The 24,702-nt window shown below is 33.5% G+C and overlaps 1 protein-coding gene across 2 annotated transcripts in view; it reads right to left on the reverse strand.

Annotated features, from left to right (window-relative positions):
- Nucleotides 1-24,702, reverse strand: part of CEP290 (centrosomal protein 290) — a 55,426-nt gene that overhangs the window by 29,705 nt on the left and 1,019 nt on the right. Inside the window, exons 2-27 of one of the 2 annotated variants that reach the window (XM_049792424.1) lie at nt 23,410-23,558; nt 22,665-22,786; nt 22,447-22,524; nt 21,592-21,661; nt 21,340-21,386; nt 20,821-20,964; nt 20,558-20,611; nt 19,436-19,588; nt 18,879-19,061; nt 18,429-18,518; nt 18,232-18,354; nt 16,511-16,531; nt 16,239-16,362; nt 15,523-15,695; nt 14,835-14,997; nt 14,090-14,190; nt 13,910-13,997; nt 13,320-13,432; nt 10,502-10,586; nt 8,952-9,094; nt 8,243-8,407; nt 7,139-7,288; nt 6,024-6,139; nt 3,683-3,785; nt 725-955; nt 8-181 (exon numbers count right to left, since the gene is read on the reverse strand). In XM_049792424.1, coding sequence (XP_049648381.1) covers nt 8-181; nt 725-955; nt 3,683-3,785; nt 6,024-6,139; nt 7,139-7,288; nt 8,243-8,407; nt 8,952-9,094; nt 10,502-10,586; nt 13,320-13,432; nt 13,910-13,997; nt 14,090-14,190; nt 14,835-14,997; nt 15,523-15,695; nt 16,239-16,362; nt 16,511-16,531; nt 18,232-18,354; nt 18,429-18,518; nt 18,879-19,061; nt 19,436-19,588; nt 20,558-20,611; nt 20,821-20,964; nt 21,340-21,386; nt 21,592-21,661; nt 22,447-22,524; nt 22,665-22,786; nt 23,410-23,443 — 3,048 coding nt within the window. In that variant the 5' untranslated portion in view covers nt 23,444-23,558. The remainder of the gene's footprint in view (nt 1-7; nt 182-724; nt 956-3,682; nt 3,786-6,023; nt 6,140-7,138; nt 7,289-8,242; nt 8,408-8,951; nt 9,095-10,501; nt 10,587-13,319; nt 13,433-13,909; nt 13,998-14,089; nt 14,191-14,834; nt 14,998-15,522; nt 15,696-16,238; nt 16,363-16,510; nt 16,532-18,231; nt 18,355-18,428; nt 18,519-18,878; nt 19,062-19,435; nt 19,589-20,557; nt 20,612-20,820; nt 20,965-21,339; nt 21,387-21,591; nt 21,662-22,446; nt 22,525-22,664; nt 22,787-23,409; nt 23,559-24,702) is intronic. The other variant, XM_049792425.1, reaches the window with a different exon arrangement.

Genomic DNA, 24,702 nt, shown 5'->3' on the forward strand with positions numbered 1-24,702 from the left:
ACATTACCTCCATGTGTTCCATGTTTGTTGTCCGTTGGATGAGCAAGTTATCTTTTTGTAACATATCTCTGTATTTAGCAGTTAATGCATTATACTGCTTATTAGCCAGTTCTAGCTCAGACAATGGCACGCTACCATCCAATGCTTTTTGCAGAGCTGCAATCTTAAAGCTAGCCATTTCCTATGAAAATAATCAACACAATGTGTTACTAAGGTCTGCTAGATCTTTGAAAAATTACTCCATGGAAAAAGACCACTTAATATAATGCTTTAGAACACAATACAGGTTTATTTTACTAAATTACTGTCCATCTTCATAAATTACTTGCAATACACATTGACAAAATTTCTCTGGTATTCCAACTCTCTGGGTAATTTTATAAATAGTTGCTTCTCAATCATAAGGCACTGTCAAAAACATATTTTATGAAGATGAGTTAATACAGGCCCTAGCAACCTGCAAGGCCAAAAAGTAAGATTTGATTTCATATGACACTTTCAATAAAAAGAACTTGTTGAAGCAACTTCATAAGGGGAAAACTGACAGGTTTCGTATTATGATGCTTATTTAAATACAAAGAATGTTTTGACAATATTTATAACAGCATTTAACAGTATTTGGGTAATGCATTCAAGAAACCAGTACTACCTCCATTTAAAAATAGTGTCTTTATTGCCAAATTGTAAAAATAAAAATGTGTACTATTACTACTATAAAACATACCTTGAATCGTTGCAAGTTTCCAATCTTCTCTATAACCGCAGTCTCCATATGTGTTATTTCACCCTTTAGTTTCTCATTTTCTTTTCTAAGATGCCGTTCCGTTTCAAGTAAAGTGGTATACTGCCTTGTTAGTGACCTTTCATTAACTCTTAAAACAGTTATTTTTCTATTATTTTCTGCAAGCACTTTTTTTGTTTCATCAGGATCCAGCTGAAGTGCACTAAGTAAATTCTGTAAAATGATTTTTTTAATAAGAACTTTGTACATAAACATGGTAAAACTCAGCTATGTAGACAAGCTTTCTAGTACATTTTTTAATCTAGGTGTAACAATTCTGTTCAACTGTCTGAAATAATTTCTTTTTCCTAATAAAACATATACTCACACTCAACACATGCATAGGCATACAATATTCTATTATAACAAAAGAAAAAAATTAAATCTTCAAAATCATTAGTTTCTGAGGAAAAGAAACTAAATACATCTAGCTGACTAATTGGAATTTTAGTTAGTGCTGAAATGTTCAAAATTTAGAATAAAAATAATTTCATGCATTCATTGTCATCAGTCTTCCCCCCTTTTACTAGAATCAAAACAAATGTATTGGAACAATTTCCTAAACCAAATAGAATCGCTATGGCTCCTAACAAACACTAATAACGTCTTACTGTGAGGACCAAACCAGTATTTGTAAAGTAACCACAGGACCCCTCCTGTGGAAACATGTATGTTTGTGTGTATGTGTGCACACACATGTGTTTGCATGCACGTATAAATCCGAGGAGGGGTGGCAGGGGGAGAGGGAACTACAGCAACTCAGGTTGCAGAAGGTGTGTGAGCTTTAGCTTTGCTGTCGCACACGTCAGCTTGCCAAGGAGGCAGGGAGTAGAATTGAAGGTGTAGAATCCCAGATTCCTATGAGACTAATGAAGAAAAGGGAGCAGGTAGCTAGGAAAAAACTCCAGAGTCCTGGAATCCTGAAGGCGTGAAAAAAATCTAGTTCTGTGATAACTGGCAAAGATTTGGCTTTTCTGATCAAGAAGCCTCTTTTTTTTCTTAAGATTTTAAGAGCAAGCAACACATTTTCACTGATCATTCACAGTGAACTAATTTCAGAGAAACGTTTAGTCTGAAAATGTTTACCTAATTCTAATCAAAATTACATACTAACAAAAAATAATACTAAAAGTACATATTTCTTATCTTTAGATAGGGTGTGTTTCTGGAAACAAAAGCTATTGGGAAACAGTAATTTCTTAAAAGATCTCAGCAATACTTTGATAGCACTGCTAACATCATAAAACTCCATTATATTTTAAAGACATTTAAAAAAATAATCCCAGAAATATCTTAATCCTGCTACAATCTACTCCTGGGACTTTGGAAATGCAGAATAAGATACTGGACAGATTAAGTAAAATGGCACTCTCTCTATCTTTCTTTTGTTTTTTTTAAACATGCAGTAGAAACATCTGCAAAACAATTTCAACTTCACTTTTCTGGAAATATATTTAGACTTCATTTCCTTAGGATACAATTATTTTGCAAATCAATTACAGTTATGAACATGATTATAAGCAGGACCACGTACCACTACAGTTACCACTCAGCAAAAGAAAAGGGTTAGAACTCGTCTGTCCAAACTTAGGCATCTGCAGTCATGTTCAACACCTTGTGATGTCCTTGCCCTGTGCCTGCTTCTCTAAAAGGACATGCGTGTCCCACATGTCTTCTGTCGTATTTGGCAGCTTTTGGTATCTGCACAAAGACACCTGAAGCCATCTAAAATTGCACTATGTCTGTGATTAGGTGCCTGCATCAATTCCAGGAACTTTTAAATACCACCTTCTTAAAAAGTTATTTTTCAGTTTTCTTAATAGAATATTGAATTCAGTCTTGGTGGAAGTAAATCTAAATACAAAGATGAATTTTGTTTCCTGTTTTTGTGAAACACTGATACACATACAGTAACAGGTATACATAAATAAGACGTAATTCAAAGTAATAACCTTAATTCTTAGTATAAATTAATGTGTTTACCATGGGGATGCCTGCACTGTTCCTCCTCACAATCAAACAGTCTGGATAACAACTGCCATTAAGAGAGCAGCATGAGGCTAAGTAGTGTGTGTGAACAGAATACCTGAGACTGTCCAAGGGGGCATTTGCTCAAAACTGATAATGTTAAAAGAGAAAGATGACCATCAATGAGATTGAATAGTAACCATAAAATTAGAGACTTGAAATAAAGAAGTAGTCAGCTTGAAAATTAGTATAAAAGAAGCATGAAAACTTCTAACAGCGGACGCAGAGAGAGTTATAATGCAGCACTCAAAACCTAGTTCAGCTTCAGAAGTTTCCACACCATCCCTGCAGATGTGAGTGCCTCCTCCCTGCTGCACACCACGAGCCTCGGCACTACAGCTGATGGACTGGAGGTACCCAGTGCCACAAGTAGGCACCCACACCTCGCGTGTGCGTACGTGACCTCCTGGGGCAATTTCTCACCAGCGCACGGATTAGCAGACTGCAGGGAGGCACACGGGTACGCATAACACCAGAGCACCCCACATGTACACAGCACCCCGGAGCACACACACACGGGGGGGTGTGGTGTAGGAAAGGGAGGATGCGGATGTGTGGGATGAGAAATTTTGGGGATTAATTCCTGAATGGTGCTTAGAGATTTTTAGGTCTACAGTAACATTTTGTATGTGCCTTAATATTGGGATTTACCTTTTGTATTGTTGATACTGATTCTGCATGTATAGTTCACTGATTGCTAGTTATTTACATTCCACTAATAAATCAATAAACCACTTCCCTTCTGATTTGATTTGAATTGCGCAGTTTTTCCCTGCAACATTCTCCTGATCTAACAAATTACAGTATTGTATTAAACCCTCTGTTCTATGTATTAAAACCTTTTTGAAAAATGAAAGCAACAAAATTACTTACAGAATATGCCTTTATTTTTGTAGCATCCTGTTCCTTTTGCTCTTCTAGCTTCTTCTTTTCCTCTTTCATATCTTCTGATTCTTTCTGCCAGCTTTCCTTTTGACTAAAAGAGTAATTAAATATTTTCATTTAGAATGATGGAAGACTTGATGATTTTTAAAACTGCAACTGAAACAGCAACCCTGAAATATTGCAGACCAAAATACTTATTTTTAGCAGTAATGTAATTTGAAAATGACCTTATAAATTGTAGATGGATTCCTGAAAAACTATCCCCTCTGTTTAGGCTGCAGCTGGTTTACTGATGAATATAATTCTTCAGTTAAAGTGTGTTATCTCTTCTTCACATGTGTACTATAGTGCAGAGATAGAGGTGCCCTACTCCCCAAAAATATACACACATGGGATTTAATCTGCTTTAAATTACACATGTGTATTTCAAATTATTTTCTTGCATGTGTCTTTGTAAAAATAGGTGAAGTTTAGAACTTTGCAAATAAGAACATATCCACTTTTGAGTACCTCTCTGGAAACGCCAGGTCTCCCTTTTATAGGAAGGGACACAAAAATCATACTACTGGCACCTACCATGCTGTGAGTCTGGAAATGGGCGTTTTCTTTTTGAAGCAGACTACGCCCAGCAGATTTCAGCAGATATTCACAACTGTGCCCAATAATTTGGCTGATAAGATTTACATCTAGATAAAATGGCTTGACAAATAATTAATGTCTCTTTCCATAACCGGTTCCTTTGCATGAAGCTCTTACACATTCATTAGCTAAGAGACAACTTGCAAGGGGAACAAGGCTTCTGCAGTTCCTGACAGACAGAATACCTAAGTTGATTCTGAAGTATTTTTAATTCATCATACAGAACGGTACAGTATCATAAGGAAAAGATTACTCGCTCATCCTGTGAGAATTCCCCACAGCATAGTAGCTAGCTTTTTCTTTAAAGGATGTTGGTCCAAATTTCCCTCAGGAAGGGGACAGAATTGAACTTAGGTTTCCCATATCCAAATTCTGCATTAGAGGTCAGACTTCTAAAGAACAGGGCAGGCAATGGCTGTAATATTACCTCAATTTTTTTCAATCATTTTGCAAATTTTTCCTTCTATTATATTCATTTTATTTCAAATGCATAAAGGACAGAATTTCCCACCATAGTTTTTTCTATTTCAGTGATAAAGAAACAAAAACATAAAAAGATTCAACCTCACTTTGGCCCAAACTTGTCTCCTCTACCCACTTTTATTCATTTATTTGGAAACAAAAAAAGACTGTGAACTGTTTATACATGTTTAATAAGGAAGTTTCTATAGACTGTGTAGGATAGTTTAGGCTAGTTTAAACAAATAATCAAGGGTATTTCAGAAGTAGTATTTTCTCTTCAAAAAGGATCTCTTAGTTTCTTCCATAAAGGAAGAAAATGGAGGAAAAGGAAAGAAAATGCTTGAAAAGTGAGTCTTTATAGGATGCCAAATCAAAGAATCCCCTCCCCTATCTTCAATCTGTAACAGGTTTGGAGAAGGAGCCTTGAATCATCATCTTATCCCTGCCATTGGAGATCTCTAATCTAGTAGTAAATGAGATAGTATATTATAGCCTTTAATATGTTCAAAAAGCTATAATTGCTAAAACAGAGATAATGTTATCTGGGAAGTCTTAACTGATTGAAAGAACAAACAGAAGGTCCTAAGACATGAAACACCCTTATTCCAAAAGCCATCCAGTGACTGTTCATTCCAATCCAAACATAAAGAGGACACAACTAACAGTCTGTTAATTGAAGAACCCAAATCACCAATATTCATCCCTATGCTCCTAACAGATGAAAATCCTGGATTTTTGACCATAAGAAAAATTTTATAGAAATCAGATTCAGTGAAGCATATAAAGGAACAAAAAGTCTGAAAGAAAACCAACTATGAAGTCCCGATGATCTGAAATTTTGAAAGAGAGATCTGTGTGACTGTATTTGGATAACAGGTTTGTTTTTTTCCACTCAGAAAAACTGTTAGGACCCATATGTGAAAGCAAAAGAAAATGAGACTGAAGACGCCATAATACCAGATTCTAATAAAATACATCAGAGGCAGAAAGCATAATGCAATCCTCATTATAAAGTATGCAATATGAAAAGAGTCCATCAGAAAATGTTTTTGTAAGAGTTTTCTGAATCTTTACAGGACTAAAGTAAATATACGAAGTCCATATCCAAGAGCAGCAGCATTTATGACATTAACCAAAGAACTACTTCAACACAGCAGCAAATCTTCTATTCAGAGTTATTAAACATTTAGATAGTTGAACTTTCATAATTCAGAAAAGAGAACAGTACCTTTGATATTCTTTATACAGTAAGCCTTGTTGATGACGAATTACTGCAAATTTTCGCTTGTAGTCCTCTACTGCATCTTCTAATTGTTTAAGTAACTTTTCTTTATTTTCCAGTTCCTAGTGATTATTTTCCAAATAAAAATATTGAAGTGATTAACACAGGTTTTAAACATGAAGGGATTAATGAAAATGCCAGTTGTATTTTCACAATAGATGCTTCTGTCATGAACTGTGTGAGCTGCAGGTATGAAAAGTGTATTTTCTTTAGAAGGAACAGATGAAAAAAAGCGCAATAAACTTTGGCATTCATATTAATAGGTGTGAAACAGTGCATTATTGCACTGTGGGTTACAGCCCTCAAAGTTCAAAACACCATGACATGTTGCTACCACACACAGAATACTAACTGAACATCTAACTGGAAAGCGATGTTTGCTTCTCATGTACCCAAATACTCTTCTACTAACATATACAGTTGAAAAATATTGTCTAATCAACAAAAGTAAAGTGATCAAAGACAGAACAAAATAATATAATAATAATAAAAAGGTAAGTTCTTTTCACTCCAGTTCTGAGAGTCAAATCTTCTTTACTATATGCTTGTCTGCTATGCTTTCTGTGGGAATCACTGGCTTTGGTTTCAATGTATTTATGCCTCTGTTTACAAATGTTGACATATTTTTGACAAATAATGGAAGGAATATTCATATGGTAAATAAATAGAGACCTTTGCTGTATAGAGAAAAACTGTTCAAGTAGGATTTGCACATGCAGACTCAGGTGTGGAATCCTGACAACAGTAAGAAAGAATTTCTCATAGAGAGTTCCAACTGTAGAAGTAGGAGCGGGCAAATATTTAGATCAAAATTCAGATTTAAAACAAAAAAATCTAAATTGTTGTCAAAAATTTAATTAAGTATTACCTTCCAGGCTTACAACACAGCAAAATACTTACAGCTTTAAAAAAACAGAATAGCCCAAAGAATTTACTGGATGTCAGAACTTCAAGATAGCTTTGGAGAGTTCTCCCATGTCCATACCTGGCATAGTACTAGATTTTGGAGGAATTAGCTATATGTTACAAATATTCTTGACATCAAGGTGTAAATGAGTTACCTGTATAAGACGTATTAAATATTCATTCAGAGAATTAATCATATTAACACTTGAAGGAACCATTCCTTCTGGAAGATTCATGGTTCGGAAGACAATATTGGCACCTTCTGACTGACGTAATAAACAAATTTCATTTTTCAGTTGTGCAATCTAAAGAAAAGAAACAAAACCATAAAGAAGTCACTCTTGCTGTTCTTGCTGTTCCATTAAAAGTCGTTATTAACAACTTAATTCACTTCCACTTGCATTCTAGAGCATTCAAACACTCTTTAACGTAACCTTTTAAAAATGCTGTGATTCCATAAATCATTAAATGCATAATTTCTTAAGCCAAATTTATCAGATGACTCCAGCAATCAGGGCAGCTTCACATACCGAGGATTCACCACAGTTTTATTCCAAATGATTTAAAACACAGTGCATTTCTATTCCTTTTAAAAAATGGAAATTTTGGAAAGAATTATTGCAGTGGTTACTTGATGGTTTATTTTAAACAAACCTTTGCTGTTTTATTTAACTTCTTAAAAGCTCTCTGGTTCTCTGTTCTAACTGTACATAAAACACTATTTTAGAATATTAGCTACTGGCAAATCTTTTTGTATCACCAAAGCTGTTCTAATAGGCAAATTTAAATTTTGCTTCTGGTAAGGTTAATATTCCATTCCTCATTTTTGCCCTGGAAGAAGCATTCCACAGAATCAATTGTACAACTTAAAACAAGAGACAGGATTTTAGAGAATAATTCATCATTTTAAAACACTTCATCTCTGTTACTTATTTATAAATAACAAATGCAAGACTAGTGGCTTTTTGAAGAAAGAAATCTGTGAGCTTTTTTGGGCACAGCTCTCCCCAAAAGATAGGCACGCTTGCTGTTTAACACGATAGGCTATTCCAAGGATAGAGTAACATTAAGACGAGTAAGATTTGAACTTAAAATGGACAAATTGGTAGATTCAATACATAAACTTAATTAAGATTTGTATAATTACACTATTAAGATAAGCTAAATTCAATATCTTATAGATTGTGTGGGTTGTTTCTAACTTATCTGAGCAGCCACTTTTCAAGTACAAAATAAATCATATAAAGTTAATTGTATACCTTTTCATTTGCATTTGCCAGCTGATTAGAGAAACTGGTTGCCTCCTTCTGAGTCTCTTTCAATTCCTGTCTTAATTCTTCATTTCGTCCTGTAAGCTGGTCAACCTGAGCTTTCAAGTGCACACTAGCATCAAAGATTCCCTCTGAATTCTTTGACTCCATTGCCTAATGCAGTAAATATTTAATTAGCAAAACAGAGAAAAAGTGCAGAAAAGCTTTGTTCTACATGAAATTAGCAAAAAGCATGAAATTGTAACATTTTAACATCTACTTTTCAGTTTCCTGATGGTATATTTGCTATAGACTGCTATTTAAATGGTTAAATTTTCCTGTAAAAACACTAATTTTTTTTGTAAGATGTTTGAATAAAGAATTTTTCTCAAAACATATCCTGCAGGTCCCATAGAGATAAAAGACATGCAAATGAACTTTTTCCTAAGCTTTATGACTGGGACAATAAACTTGTCAAAGACAGTTTTATACTATCCAGCTGAAAAATTATTTTTTTTTTTTATTTTTTATTGGCAATCTCTTCTTGCTGTATATTTTTAATTCACATTTTTAAAGAGGTATCACACTATGTACTCCTACTTGTAACTATGGAAGCATATGTATAAGGAAGCTACTATTTAATTATACAATAATTGAGGAGGAAAAAAAACCCTGTAAATTCTATAAAGCTAAACAGTACTTCAGAAAGCAAGCTTACATTAACTAAACGTTCCAGACTAGGGATTATTAAAGCTGTTTCTTCTCCCTTCACACTAGGTTCCTTCTGCATTTCCTTGACAGCTTGCAATATTTCTTTCATTCCTTGTTCAAGTTGTTTATTCTCTTCTGATAATTCTTTTACTAATAAATAAAATTGTAATAAAAATTGTAAATGCATCTAAAAACACTAAAAAAATGAGTTAAGGTTTCCTAGGACATTTCATCATAATACTTGTTGATTTGATACATAAAAAGAATGTTCATATTATATATAGACATAACCAATTAGGAAGTTAAAAGTAGAGCTGCTAGGAACATCCAGAGAGTGTATTTTCCTGGACAAATACCAAGAAAACAATAATGAAATGCTTCATGGGAACACATTTGACTTTCTTGAACCTTCCAGCCAGCAATGTTTCCTGCCACTTTTTTCACTTATTTAGTAGCCTGTCTGACTGGCTTTCACAAATCCAGAAACTGGCTATCTTGGAAATGTTTCAGTGTAAAAATGGAAGTATACAGGAATTGCCTGAATTCCTGCTGCAGACTGCGAAAAAAGAACATTTAAATTATTTGTCTGTAATAAGGACTCTCAAGACATACAATTTTCCTGCCACCATTAATTTCTCAGTGGAATTCCAGAGTTTCTGGCACAGTGCAAGAAGAAGTCTGGAAACTTTAAAAAAACAACAAACCTGTCAGTACGTTCTTGGCATCTTAACAATATGGCTAACTGTCCTGAAGACCCAGAAGTGAACTGCAAAACTTGGAGCAATTTGAGCAGTTTCACCAAGTCTATTTTGAAAAGTCAAAAAGTATTTTTAGAACTCACATTCTCTGGGAAAAAATTAAGATTCTTGTCTAGAGAAATTAGCATTATTCTTATTTCAGAGTTTGCAAGCAGTGCACTTCAGCTAACATACATATATACATAAGCAGCAAGTGGGTTTGTTCCCCAACACTTCCTTGGAGCCAGAAAAGCACTACAATTACACAAGTAACTTGTATAATTGTTGTAACTGGGATCACTCACAGACTTAAAACCCTTTTTAGGTCTGATTCAGGAAGGAAAAACATAAGAGATCCTAGTTTAATGTATTTGTGTGAATAAACTATGTTTCAGGTATGATCACTAATTTAAGTTTAAAATTAGCAACAATACGTATTTATACACATGCATACAAAAGATATACACTAATATAAACACAAAACTTTTAAAAAAACAGTCATTAATGAGAATCCAAAGAATTTCCAATTCGATAAATGCCATTTACATTCATTGTTTTGTAATCATTGTGTTCACACCTGGACCAATTCACAACCATAATTTCCACAGTTCAGAACTGTATCAGAATGATTGTATAATAAACTTCTACGTACACAGCAAATTCTATCATTTTGAAAGATACCAAAGTAAACTGCATTTAAAACAGAAACTGTGAAGTCAGATATTTGTGGTCACAGTCACAGAAACAGAACAACTAAACAAGCAAACTGTCTGCAGGTACCTGATAATATTTCCTAGCTTTAAAACAGGTTGCAACTTACATTTAGATTGAAATTTGACTATTACAGTCCTGTTCTTCTCCAAATCTCTCTCTCTCACACTTAATTCATTTGCAAGATACTCATTCTAAAGAAAAGAACAAAGACAACTCAAAAATTGTAATTTAGGAATTCTGGTATTAGAATTTTCATTACGACTGTCCTTTAAATGAGAATAAATGCCTGAAAATATTGCTAATCCAAATATACAGAACAGTGAAATTACAGTGTGTAAACCAAAGTGAGCATTTTATATAGAAGGCAACAATCAACGAAATAGCCCCATCTTCGCAGCAACAAAATTATCAGGAAAAAGTTATTTAAACCATGAATAAACTCTATATAAATATTTATCCTGTTTTGTTTTTTTTTAAAGCCTTGTACTACCTGCACTGCCTGTCTTCTGCATTTTTCAAGATTTAATTCTATATAACTATTTAGCATCAACAAATCTCCAGATATCTGCTCATTCTAAAAAAAACAACAGTAAGTTATTAGTATAGGATTCTATCTTCATTTGTATACAAAAAAAAATTATATTTCAAGGACTTTTCTTCCGCAATATAACAAAACCCACTTCTTTTCTTCTGAAAATGCAATTAGTAGGCATTATTCATTCCACGGCTTGGCTAACACAGTAGTTTAAGAGAAATCACAACAGCAAAGCATGCTCCTATAGCATGGAAAAACTGTTTTATAATTGAAAAAAAGCCTGATACATATATATTATACTTTCCATTGATCAATTACATAGCTCAATGGACTCAACAGAAATGCCACCAACTCCAAAACATTTCAGTTAAAGATAGGAAAGACCTATCTTAGATGGTTTCTCCCAGACAAAAATTACACAGATTCTAATTTTAGCAATCTAATGTTCTAATCTCAAGCTTTTTTCACATTTGGAGCATGCCTTCATGAAAATTTCCCAGTCCACATATGAATCTCCTGCCTGAAATGCAACAGCAACAGAGATGAATTCACTGGAAGAGTTACACAAGGTGTGCCCAATCTAACACTGTCTAGGGAAACGTGTATTTTTGGGTCAGGCATCAGCTGGAATGGCCTGGTACAGACCAGAAGTCTGTGAGACTCTGAGGGACTGGCTTGATCCATGCCCCAAATGCATCTCTAGCAGCCAAAGCAATGTCCTCCACTTTACAGAAAACTAACACAGTATTTCAAGGTACCAATTTAGGAAGCTACCTGTGAATAATTTTTTTACATGATTTATCATGTGAATAAAAGAAAACACAGCAAGCATCCCAAAATCAACCCGTTCTTTCACTGATTATAAAAAGTTTTCAAAAATCCTTTTGAGAACCTAGAAGATTTTATCATTAAAGATAATTTTAATAAATAATGGAATTTTTAATTGGAAATCTTTTTTTTCCTGAAAAGATATACATTATCTTTGTTAGTTGGCATGGAAATGGATAAAAGGATAGAAGAACCAACTCAGGAACTTCTTAGATGTTTCCCAGAAGGAAAGGCCATTCTTATTCTAAAAATCTAACTTTACACCCTCTGTTCTCTCTGAAGGTAGGAGACATCCTCTAGTCAATAACATATGTCTTTTAACAGAAATCTCATCTTCTATCTTTCATACCAAAGGACTGATTCAGTCCCTACTTCATTAAACTAACGCTTGTAAATTACCATTTGTATTTCTCTGTATTTATTTAAAACAATTTTTAAATTCTATTAGAACTATCCTTTATAGCTTTAATTAATAAAGATGAAAGTAAACGAACACATCTTTATTATATGAATTTATCTTCTAAATAACTGCAACAGATATAAACATACAAATACTATAAAGGTGTCTCACCTGTGATCTAAGAAGGGCTAATTCTCTCCTCAATTGCTCTATGAGATTTTCAACAGGATCTACCTGACCTGAGTGTTCTGATTCTGCATTTTCAAGTCCACTTTCCAAGGTTTTTACTTGCAACAATTCTGTTAGGCATTTCTTTCCTTCTCTGTCTTCTTGAAAGGAACTTAAATCAGAAAACTTTACTTGCAAATAGTCTTGCTTATCCTTCAATGTCATCTTTCGTGTTTTGTGCGTTATAGGCTTTCCAAGAGCAGATGCACAAGAAATCAGAGATTTATTGCCGAGAGAGAGTCCTGGGCAAAAATTTTCCTGACTTTTTTGGTCTGAATTAGAAGTTATGGACACTTGATTCTGAAAAGATGGTTTGTTTCTGTAATTTTGGTTATTTACCTCTGAGGTCTGACATGCTCGCTGATAAGCAGAAAACAAACCTGTGTGGTCTGATTTTAAGTCCTTTGACATCTCTCTATTGTCTGTATAATCTGTTATCCCTGATGACTGTGCAAATTGTAGCTCTGGTGATACGAAAAGATCGTTTATAGTAAGAGTTTCAGAATTACAGTTGTCATTAACTAGTTGCCACTCTGTCACAAGTTTTGAACCTAAATGAACTAAAGAAGTATTTCTATTTTTTTCCAAGTCATATAAATTCTTGAGAGTGCCAGAAGTTCTTCCACGTAGCTTTCCCACAGCCTTACTGTTTTCAGCTATATCTTTCTCTGATTTCAAAAGTCTAACTGATGCTTCTCTATCTGCAAGTGTGTTTCTCCCTTCCACGTTACACGAGCTGCTAGCCTATATTCACAAAATATATAGAATACTCATTAGTCTCCTAAAAAAATTACAAATTATTTCTTGATTTTTTTAAAAGCAGTTAATAAAAGCACCTGGAGAAATATTTGAACAGATATTTACAAAATAACATTATTTTTATTTTGAAAGAGAAATACAATAAATGTTTATGAACTTGCTTTACGAACCTACCTTTGCTTTTACTTCAGCAATATCATGTCCATTCAAGAAATCCAACTTCCTCTTATTCATTCTCTTCTCTTCAGTAAAGCTATCAGTTATCTGCACATCACCAGCACCCAAGCCTAATTGCAAGTAAATGTACAAGTGAAAAATGATTATGAACTTTTAATTGGTCTCCAAGCAAGGGAATATATGCCGTTTAGTATATCTGAGTTCTAGTTTTCTACCTGCAAAGTAAGGAGCTGCAAACCTTTCCATTTGAGCACATTATGCTTCCCTGGGTGGCACAGAATTGAAATTTTAAGATTTTTGAAACACATACGTTATATAGATTTACTGGAAGTCATGGCAAGATCATCCTGCAAGCCAAGAACTGCAAGCCAGTGACACAACTCTCAGTATTGCATTACTAGCCATCACAAGTCCAAAAGCTACTGGGCTGTAAAACTACAGAATATAAAACCACTCACCTCTTCCTACAGATTCAATGAAATGCATTTAGCCTTGTAATTTAAACAATGAGTAAATATAAAAGAGCTATATTAATAAGTATAGACAGCATGTTTTTGAAAGGACAGTTTATAATAAAAAACCCCTACCTATTGTCGCAACACTTCTTCCTTTCTCCTGAGCCAGCTTACGAATCTGTTTTTTCAGTTCAATTCTTTCCTCTTCTAGTCTTTCAATCTGCATATTGTTATGCACAGATCAGTATTTCATTTTGTTCAAATACATTTTTATTATGTAGCTCTTACACAAACCCAGGATTTTTCACTTGCCTCTTGCAAAAGAATCTGATTTTCAGCTCTATATTGCTGCTGCTTTAGGGCTTTGCTGTTTCTGAGTTCACTTAAATCAATCATTGTCCTTGCCTCAAGACCTAAAACACAGTATATACTGCATAATTATTCATTAAGGAGGAACATTAATGTTAGTAATTGTTAGAATGCAGTTAATTTAAATGAGAACATAGTCAAGTAGAATTAAAAAAATATGTTGATAGTTGAATATATATATGTATTCCTTTATATGTATACGTATCTTATACTCCCTGTATAATAACAGCAGAAGAAAACATAGTTTTACTTCAGTTACTCAAAAACCAAAATGCAATAAAATGCCACCTAAAATTAACTGTATTTATGTTTAGATTCTTTTATGTAAAAATAAGCCTGTCCAAAGTTTTCTCTGGGTTTTTCAGACTAGCATTACAACCTCAGTATCTTATGGTTTCCAAATACCCTATTATGAAATTAAGCAGTGTACAGTCAAAGAGGAATCAAAATTAAAAAAGCACTGCAAAACTTATTCTCCTACTTTCTTCAGTCAAAAAAATCTGTAAGCCAAGTTAGGCAAGTACATTCATGCAGTTTGTCCTAACTAACTAAAACTACTTGCAAATATTAGCAGAATATACAAAATTATTCCCAAGTAGTTATTTGGTATATTAAAAGATTCCCATGATATAATGTTATTTCAATTCTTACACAACAAATAATTGAAAACGTAACGGATATAGCATACCTAAGCGCTCTCTGAGTTCTTCATTTTCATCAAGAAAATCATTTATTTTAAGTTCAAGTTTATTGACTTCCTTAATTAATGTTTCGATCTCATGATCTCGTATTTTGATTTGCTTTTTTAAATCTTTTATTTCGGCAACAGCCTCTTCCAAACCATATATTCCCTGTAAAAACCCAAATGGAAGTAAAAACAAAACAATGAACAGAAGATGTAAGAAAATAAATTATGAATCTGTCTTTCATCATTACACAGATAAGGAAAATGCTTTGCAACCTTTATCACTCTTCTGCACTATGGTTAGTGAAAAAAGTTACGGAATAAAAACCAGATCCCACAAATCTGTCTTTTGACTACAGGAGAGCAGTCTCTGCTTATTTCAAAATGTAGTCCTCTTAGTACATGATCCTTTGAAGAATTTTATCTTGAGTGTTCAATTACTGTTCAATGGACTTCAGAAGCCCATATGAATATGTTAAAACTGACAACTTGTAAAAATTGTTAAGGATGGCTAACAAGTTGCATGCAATGACCACTAAATGTTACTATGAAAGAAAATTTAAAAAACTAAACAGCATCAGAAGTCATTCATTTAATTTCTAATCAGAACACAGTTAATAAAAAATGGAAGGACAAAATGATCTCCTAAAAATATGATCAAATACCCTGTCCACTCTGACAAATTGTTTACCAGTTCATAGCTTCTCATTCGTTTCAGAGCCTCAACGAGCTCTTTGTCCTTTTCTCTAGCATCTGCTTCTGCTAATTCTGCTGATTTCTCAGCCTCTTTAGTTCTCTCTTCTAGTATTTTTAACTTTTCTTGCATATCCCCAATACGATTCTGCTGAGCAAGAGATGAGTGACCTGGAAAGAAATACCTTGATCTGTTTACAGTTCAACTGGGAATTCTTGCTGTCAGCTATTAAGCAAGAAACAAACAGTTCAGATGATATTATAAAGGAGACCTTAATTTTCTGCTCTTTTTAATTAAGTAATTACAAAAGACTACATATAAGAGCTTTTTTTTTTTTTCCCCAGTTGCTCACTCAAACAATATTTATAAGTAAGTGCATGGAAGGGACATCAGAATTTATTCTGAATTGCATGCTACTACTCATTTGCAATTCTTGATAAAGCTGAGACCTTGCATGTTATACTCTAACCCTTAAAGACCAGGTATAGTTTTACTAGGAACTTATTACTCATAAAGCCCACCAAAATACTGTGAATAAATTTAAACTCTTCATGAATGTTCAAGAAATGGAAATGAACAAAAACAATTGGAGACTAATATTACTCAAATACTGCAAATATTTTTCTGTATTTCTAGATAATAAAGACTGCACAGTAAACTTGTGGTTTCTTACTTTCCTTTCCATAAACATTAAAATAAAACGGTCATGTTACCTGTATCTTTTTGGAGATCATTTTTTAATTCCTCAATAACAAATGCATTTTGTTCCATTTCTTTGGTATACTGTTCAACTTGCTCAGTAAGCAATCTTATCTGCGCATCTCGCTCTTGCATACCCTACACACAAAAAAACCCAGAAACTCCATTAGAGAATTCTTCTTTACTAACAGGCAAGCTACCAATATAGAACACCACACAGTAAATGAAGAAATTAAAAGTCTCTAATACAACACAATTTATAGAACATCAAATATACTGTACTTACAATATAGAGTTCAGATATTATCTAGAAGTTGGGTATATAAAGGCAAAGCAGGAAAAATAAAAGAAAGAGTAAAAATAAAGCATTCAAAACCACACAAAAAAGTAGTATTTTACTATATCAATTTTATATGGAACAGTTCTCTAAGAGTTTGCCAATATATGATGAAAAGTTTCAGATGATACGGTTTTCTTACAGCTTCCTCATAAAAAATTGCCAGTGGGAACCGAGAGATACAAGTTCAAGATTGGGAAGACTAACAATCCATCATACATGACACCTGTATTGCAGACTGCCTTTCAGCAAATCATCCAACTTTTAAAAATTCATATTACGCCTTGTTTTGCATGCATATACAACCATAAGTACACACACAGACTGCGAAAGTGACTTCTATTGATATTGTACTATTTCTGTGCTTATACATGAACTTTAGAAATGCCACATACAGCTTAATGTTATTTTTTCTGTGACAAAAGAAAAAAGAGGAAAAAGATAAAAAAAGACTTGCAAAAAAATTACAGAAAGTAATCATAATGTAAAAATCTCAAGAGTTGCTGGCCTTACTTTATACCAATATTATGAAAAACAAAAGCTCAGGCTTTCTTAGGGGACAATTATAACCACATTTCAAATCTAAAGGTAAAGAGCTTAGCAAAGCTGTAAGAAGCTAAACATAACCCCTCAGAATGTAAACGTAAACTGAACTATAACAAGCTCAGTCCATTTTGAGTTAAAACACAGTGCAGTAACTTGATTTAACTTTTAAGTGTCTGCTTTAAAAATATGCTTATTTCACAAAACTGTTGAAAATGTCATGCTAATGATGATTTTCCATAAAAGCAACTCCTGCAGCCACCTAGTCAGCTAAAACCAGACTCTACAACTACTTATCAAAGTTACTTTCAGCTGCTGCCTTCTTATGATCATCAGAGGCTCATTTGTACGTCAGTTTTGTTTTTCTTCTCCTGAGAGTCTATCTGTTCCTAGTTTTGGAAGACTGCACAAATACATCTCACCATACTGCTCAGTCTACAAGGGCCCAACGTGTAACACAAATGTCATAACACATTTACTTAAAAAACTTGAAGCAAGGCAGGAAATCATCCTGGTATACAGCATGCTTTCCATAATGCATATTTCAGGCTTCCTAATGGGCCACATTATTTATTTATTTATTCTTTTTATGTTTTTCAAGAAAGTGGGGGAATTCAAAATCATAAATGAACCATGTAATTTTGTGTGAATATGAGACATACTTCAATTCAGCTAGCTCTATCATGGGCTGAACCACAGACTTAATGTATGGCATCAGGTGAGACAAAGGAACACAGAAAATTAAACACTAGGTAAGACTCTTCCTTTACTAACAAAGTTAGAGGACAGAAACTAAGCTATAATTTAAAACCATTAAATTATGGATGCTTAGATGTTAAAGCAATCACTCTACTAATAGCTAGAAAAGATAAATATGGAAGTAATAGAACCAAATACCAACAGCATCCATGCCAGCAGTTCATACATGCAGCAAGAGAAGTTTCCTTTGTGCACTGTCTATTAAGCTAATTTTGTAGTGGAATGAATCAACCCGTCTCATAATTCTCAAGCATAAGTAATACATATTCTGGTATTTGTAAACTGTGAAATGCTAAATAATTATTTGGTCACTAGCATATTCAGTGAATGGTAATTTCTATCTGTGTAATTTCTCACATAGACTGTACCTGCTGAAGGGCCAGTATATTGCTTTTGTCTACATCAAGTTGGGCCATTTGCACTTTCTCTTTCATGTTAAACAACATTTGCTGATACTCTAGGAGTTCATCATCTTTTGAAGCTAAGATTTTCTGAAAAGAAGATAAAATACCATCAGAACACTTGAAATAATTCCTAAAAATAATAAAAAGTATTAAAAAAGTACCTTCCATTCCTCCACTTTTGCATTTACAGCTGCCATGAGTGGATCATCCTCCTCATTCTTTGCTTTCAGCTGGTCTGAAAGCTCCTGAACCTAGAAATGCCATTTGGATGAACATCATACCACAAAAAATGTTTTGCTTAAGCAATGTGAATGTACAAACACACTACATCAAGCACATACAATTTAACCGATTAGCATTACAGCAGCAAGGAAAGGTCATGACTCTTAAGAACAGTATGACTAACATTTTGTACAAAAAAAATTTGTGATCTGCAGTCAAGTTTTAAAATTTGCACCAAATTTAAAGACTACACTACTTTTAAAGAGTGTTATTTCAATAGACCATGTTTTTAACTGGATATGTTGAATGTTTTTTAATTTAAGCTAAAATATGAAAATACAGTATAAAGCTAAAAAAAATTACATTCAATAATATGAGTCAGTTCTTACTTGAAATTTGTACTGTTCTTTCTCTTTTCTTAATTGATCCATAACAATATCAGATTGTTGCACAATTAGTTTCATTCTGTTATATTCATCAGTCATCTTCTCCATTTCTTGCACTGATTCCTCAAGATTCTTCCTCATTTCTTGGTTTTGAATGTCTAACTTCTCATTAGCTTCAGTCAAATTCTGCAAAATCAAAGAAAAAGTCGCTTTTAAAAAGAGTACATCTTAATACCTGAATAAGCAGTAATTGATAGCTACCTTAAATGCAAGACTTGGAAGCGTTACATAAAGTTAGCACAGAAAAGAGTATTTCACCTCTAGATCATCAATTTCAACAAATCCTAACAGCGAATAAAAGACACATCTCCCGTTGCCAGTAACTTCATTACCTCACCTCTGCCAGATTCACAGATGCAGATAATATGCATCACATAACCCAACTGCATTACGAATTCCCTTACTCCACATGACTTGATTTTTAAATTGATGTAGCTTTGTGAAAAACACTATGGCCAGTAATAGCCTAATAAATATTCAATAGTATGCATAGATTTTACCTGAATTTCATCCAAATACTGGACAAGCTCAAAGTTCTTTTTGGATAACTGCGATCTGTAATCAGAATCCTCTCCTCTTCGTAACAGAATTGTTTCCTTTTGAGACTCTATTTGCCTCTGATAGTCAACTACATCCTGACGCAATTGTTCATTCTGCAGAGAGAGCAATCCAAGCTTAAATCTGTTTTGAGAGTTGAAGACAAAGTTGCTGCTTTTCTAGCAATCTAACACAACAAGCTAAGACAGTCAAAACCTGTCCAAATTCCTACACTCTGCTTTTAAAAAAAAGAAAAAACTTAGAAGCCTCACCTTTTTCTTTATGCATTTTTTCTTCGGATTAAAAAGGAGAGAACAAGACCAGGAGAACAAAGCACGAAACATATTAGAAATCATCTTTGCTTTAGGAAGACTAAATAGGAATCAACATAGAGACAAAATAAAATAGTTTTTTCTAGATACCCATGCATGCATGTACATGCATACACACACATACGTAAAAGGGCATTTTGAGGAATGATCCTCAAGGTTTCCCCCCAGGACACTAATTTAACTTTTGCTGTCTGTTTTATTCTCTCAGAGGCCAAGATTACAGGTATTAAAAGTTCTAAAACATGCATTTTTTTCTAAAAACAGCTAGAAAAAAATTTGACAAGAATGATTAAAAAAAATCCTAATAATAAAGAATGTTAACTCTACTTTTGCATTTACCATTATAGTAACTTTTAGCTTTTTATAATTTTATTTTAACCAATAAGACAATCTTAGCAAAGGCAGCAAGAATAAACCACATCCTTTCTAAAATCCACCAAATCTACTTGTCAATAGTATTTAAGAAAAATAGTAAAAATTCAAAACACAAAATCCAGACAAAATTAATGCACTATGTAAATTCAAATGTAGACACCTCCTGACCTCAATTAACTAAGTTTCATTGGAGCAGACATACAATATATTTGCTAAATGTGATTAAAATTCTATATTCTCTTTGTACCAGTAACCAGGAAACATTCTAAAACAGAATTAAACATCAGGGGACTCCAAAGATCATAAATACAGAAAGCTAACAATGTATTTATACATAAAGTTAAAAATACAGTAAATCAGCAGTAATTCTTTACTAACCTCTCTCCTTAATTTGATGTTTTCATTTTCAGCATCTTCATTTCGAAGAGCAAGCTAGAACGAGATGGAAAACCTTTATACGTATCACTAACAACACAAACTATGAAAACAAAGAACTCCAGAAACAAAACAGAAAACAAATGCACAGCAGTCCTACTTAATCAGTGGGGTTTTTTTAATTTCAGAGGCTCTTTTCAGAACAGTGACTTTTCAAAAGATGTGCCAGACCAGCTTTCAGAGATGTCAGGCTAGGTCCTTCTTACCTGTTCATTCACTTTCTTCTCTTTTTCCAATTCTTTTTCTGTATCTGTTAACTGTCTCTCTTTTTGTTCTAATTGTTTTTCCAGTTGGCGGATCTCATCACGCAAAAAACGAGTATCACGACCACCAGCAGATCTTTGTGCCGTCTTAAGAGCATTAAAATAACATTATAAATATAGTACAGTTCTTCAAAATAGAAAGAACTAAAAAACCAAAGCTGATGCTAAGACTAACGTTCCCAATGTTCACAAACAGCAACAGGAAGGGCTCACTAGCTTCTTTTAACAAAACCCAGAAATCTCTAAAAATAAATGGGATTAATTCAAGCATAAAAATATTCATTGTACATACAGCTCTTTGCAAACCTGATGCTTGTGAATATTCAAAAGCCAATACAAAATATTAGCTAAAATGTAGGGCCATTACATCTCTTTACTAGATTAGAATACTAGTCTAAAAATCCTCATTTAAAAAAACCCACCAAACAGGACTCTATAAACTAACAAAATTTTAAAACATACCTCTAATTCATTTTGAAGTTTCATCACCTTTGTTTTAAACAGATTTTCTGTTAAAACAGAACAGATATAGTGAATTACCCAACAAGGTAAAAGTACATAAAACAACAATGGTTAACCTTTAAATATTTGGCTTGAAGCAATTGACTTCAGAGCAGGTGGTATTTTATTCAGTTCCCTAAACTTAAAAAAACACAACAATTAAAAAATACATTTAACAAATCATTCAAGAACAGCATAAAAAGGCTTGCTTACCACATTTGGCTTGCTCTTCCCCAGCTTTTTCAACTTCTTCTAGTGCCAGCTCTACCTCTTGAGCTTTCATCTGGGAAAAAAAGTATAGTAAACAAAGAAGAAATATTTACTACTAACATAAATGAAAAGATTTTCCATAGACCTCATGTTTAAAGGGATGAAAACATTTACAAAAGAATATCGATTTTCTCTCTTTAAACAAATGAAGCCACTCCCATTTTTCCCCATATTGACAATTAAGAAGTTCAGATTGTTGAAATAACTTCTTCAGTAATTTATTCCACAGGGCTACCTAAACAATCAAAAGCATACTGCTGAGAATTAAAAAACAGTAAAAAAGGCTCTCTAAAACCAATGTACTAAGCTATGCTGCTGTTATTTCTTGCTTTCAGTACATTTATGAGTAAATACAAGAAAGTATAATAGATTTATAGGATCAGTTTTAGGATGGCAGTGTTTCTTCATTCATGGTAACATTTTTATTTACTCTAAAACATCAACCTACCACAAAAACGTCTATTAAAGTTAAAATCATTACCAAAAACTTAAAACATCTAATGAATTTTTGAGATATTTATTTGTATTTTCCATCTATAAAACTAAGGTTCCTTAACTATACAACTATGTTAGGCCTATTCACTTCCAACTGCTACATGCCATAATCCCAACAGCTGCAAGCAGATACTCTGATGTAAGCACACATTTAGCATATAAATGCTCTTAGGAGCAACCAGTGTTTTCAATGCAGGAATAGGAAAAGAAAAGAAAAAAAAGCGAGAGTAATGATGTTTTCATTTAAACAAAAAATAAACAAATGCATTTGCAGAATTGTAGAAAGTGAGGATTAATACAAACCTTCAATAGCGACTGAGTGATTTTGAAAAGATGTATCAGCTGTTCCTGAGTTTGAGTTTTTAAGTCTTTCCCATCAACCTGAGGAAAGAGACAACAATGTTTTTGTACAAACATCAACAAAATCCACAAAATAAATCATTTATGTACGCGAAGAACCAGAGACAGTTTAGGGAAGAATGTATAACAAAACTCTTATGTTCTGTTTTCCCCTTGAATACCTTGGACATGCTCTCCAGCAATCTTTCTGCTAGTTCCTCTTGACGAGGCAGAGCATCTGGATCAACTTTCATAAGCTTCTTCCAATCTAAAATGGGTGCCATATTGAATTTATAATTTTTTCCTGGAACAAAATTTAAAATAACAATTATCAGACATTATCAGTGCCAATCATTTTTATGTCAAATGATTTAAAGGAGGCTGGCCACTGAACCACGCGAGGTGTTTCTAATAATGGTTATCAATTTTGTAACATTGATAAACAATGTGTTCACATTTTGGTCTCCTGCAAACAAGATGACTACAGTAAAACTGTTTTTTCTTTAAGTTAAAATTTACATCATGCATACTCAATGAATTTCTGACACTAACAGTGAAGATCAGGACACATGTGAAACCTCTATTTTAACTTTAATATCCCTATCTTCCTCGCCACCTCTCAATGCAGTATTTTTATGTTAACAATCAAATACAGTCAGATGTCCTTTGAACCAGCCCTTGAAGAATAAACATCTCCGTAGAGTCACAAAATCATTATTTCTAATATTTAAAACACAACCAACATCTGCTTTAGTTTGATACTATGAGTATCCACTTCTTGACACTAATTTCTAAGATATTAAACTCTTGTATTAAATATCCTTTCCTTTTGATTAAAATATTTGAGTTGATAAAGGATGGTAAACAGCCTGGAAACTGACAAAGATCTGGTCAGAAAATGGTGCAAAGTTTTGTTCTGCTGCTTACCTACTGGTTGCTGTGGGCCACAGTGACTTCTCATATACCTGAAAGTCAATGCCGTATCTGAAAAGGCAGAAGGGATTGGAAGTCTTGGATTATTCTATTCTCTGGAGCCGTCTCTAGCCTTTATTATCAATATTTCAAAAAAACAGTTTCTGCCAAGTTTAAAACAGAACATTTTTTAATCTACTTATTGCCCTGCATTATGAACATGGCACAAATAATTAAGAAAATTAAGAAAGAAATAAAACTAACTAGAATACTAAATTCATTACTATTCAAAAAAAATAATGACACAGCAGGGATACATATTTTGTAGGAAAAAAAAATAAAGCTCAATCAATAACTGTAACAATAGTCTATGCTAAGCATGATATTTTGAGATCTGTTCCATCATGCACCCTCTTCATCATTTAGCAGTTTAAAGACTCAACAACTGCAATTTCCTTCCTTATTGGAAGGCTGAAATGGTATTACTTTCCCCCAAAATATGCCTAAGCAGTCTGAAAGAAGAGCTCTAAGACTTTGAAATCCAGGTGTATGCTTAAGGGAGGACAAAAATCAACCTTCCCCCATCTTTTCTGAATATGCAAACTACTTAAGAGGTCCCCTGTATTTACCATTTCTTCAGTGTTTGCTAAATGTTTTAGAAAACATGCATTCCATATAATGCATGACTTCGTAAGAATGACATCATACATACATTTTTGCTTTTCTGCTTTGTCATAGTAAAGGAAAATATGAGAAAACCACATGCAGGTGCCTACTGATCTTGGCATTCCTTCAGTTAATTGAATACTACTTGATTTCCTTGACATACTTAAGGGGTTTTTAAAACATATTAACTTTTTTCTTAAACAATGAGATGTAGGAATTATGGGTATGAAATGCCCAACAATCAAAACTATTCTGAAAGCAAATACACAACCCTACTACTGTCAGTCTTTTCCTACCTTCCATCTTCCAAATCTCTTTTTCTCTTAACTTATAAAACAACATCTTAAGAAAGTATCAGTCTTAAAATTTTACCCAAAAGGAGAGATATCTGCACATAAAGAAAATAATCCAACTTCTTGGGAGACCAGCTGTAGTAAGGTGCAGAGGGCACAACCTAAGCATATAGTATGTTCCACAGTATGTACATACTCAAGGACAATAAGAGAGAACTCATTTAATTGAAGAGTTTTCCATCATAAAGTTTAGCTGATCCCTTGCCCTCAACTAGAACCTGTGCTTCTAGTTGTGCTTCTAGATCTGTGTGGTGAAACACTGAGATCATGGCTCTACAAAAAGTGTGAA

This window comes from Accipiter gentilis, chromosome 34 (genome assembly GCF_929443795.1).
Source record: "Accipiter gentilis chromosome 34, bAccGen1.1, whole genome shotgun sequence".
NCBI lineage: Eukaryota > Metazoa > Chordata > Aves > Accipitriformes > Accipitridae > Astur > Astur gentilis.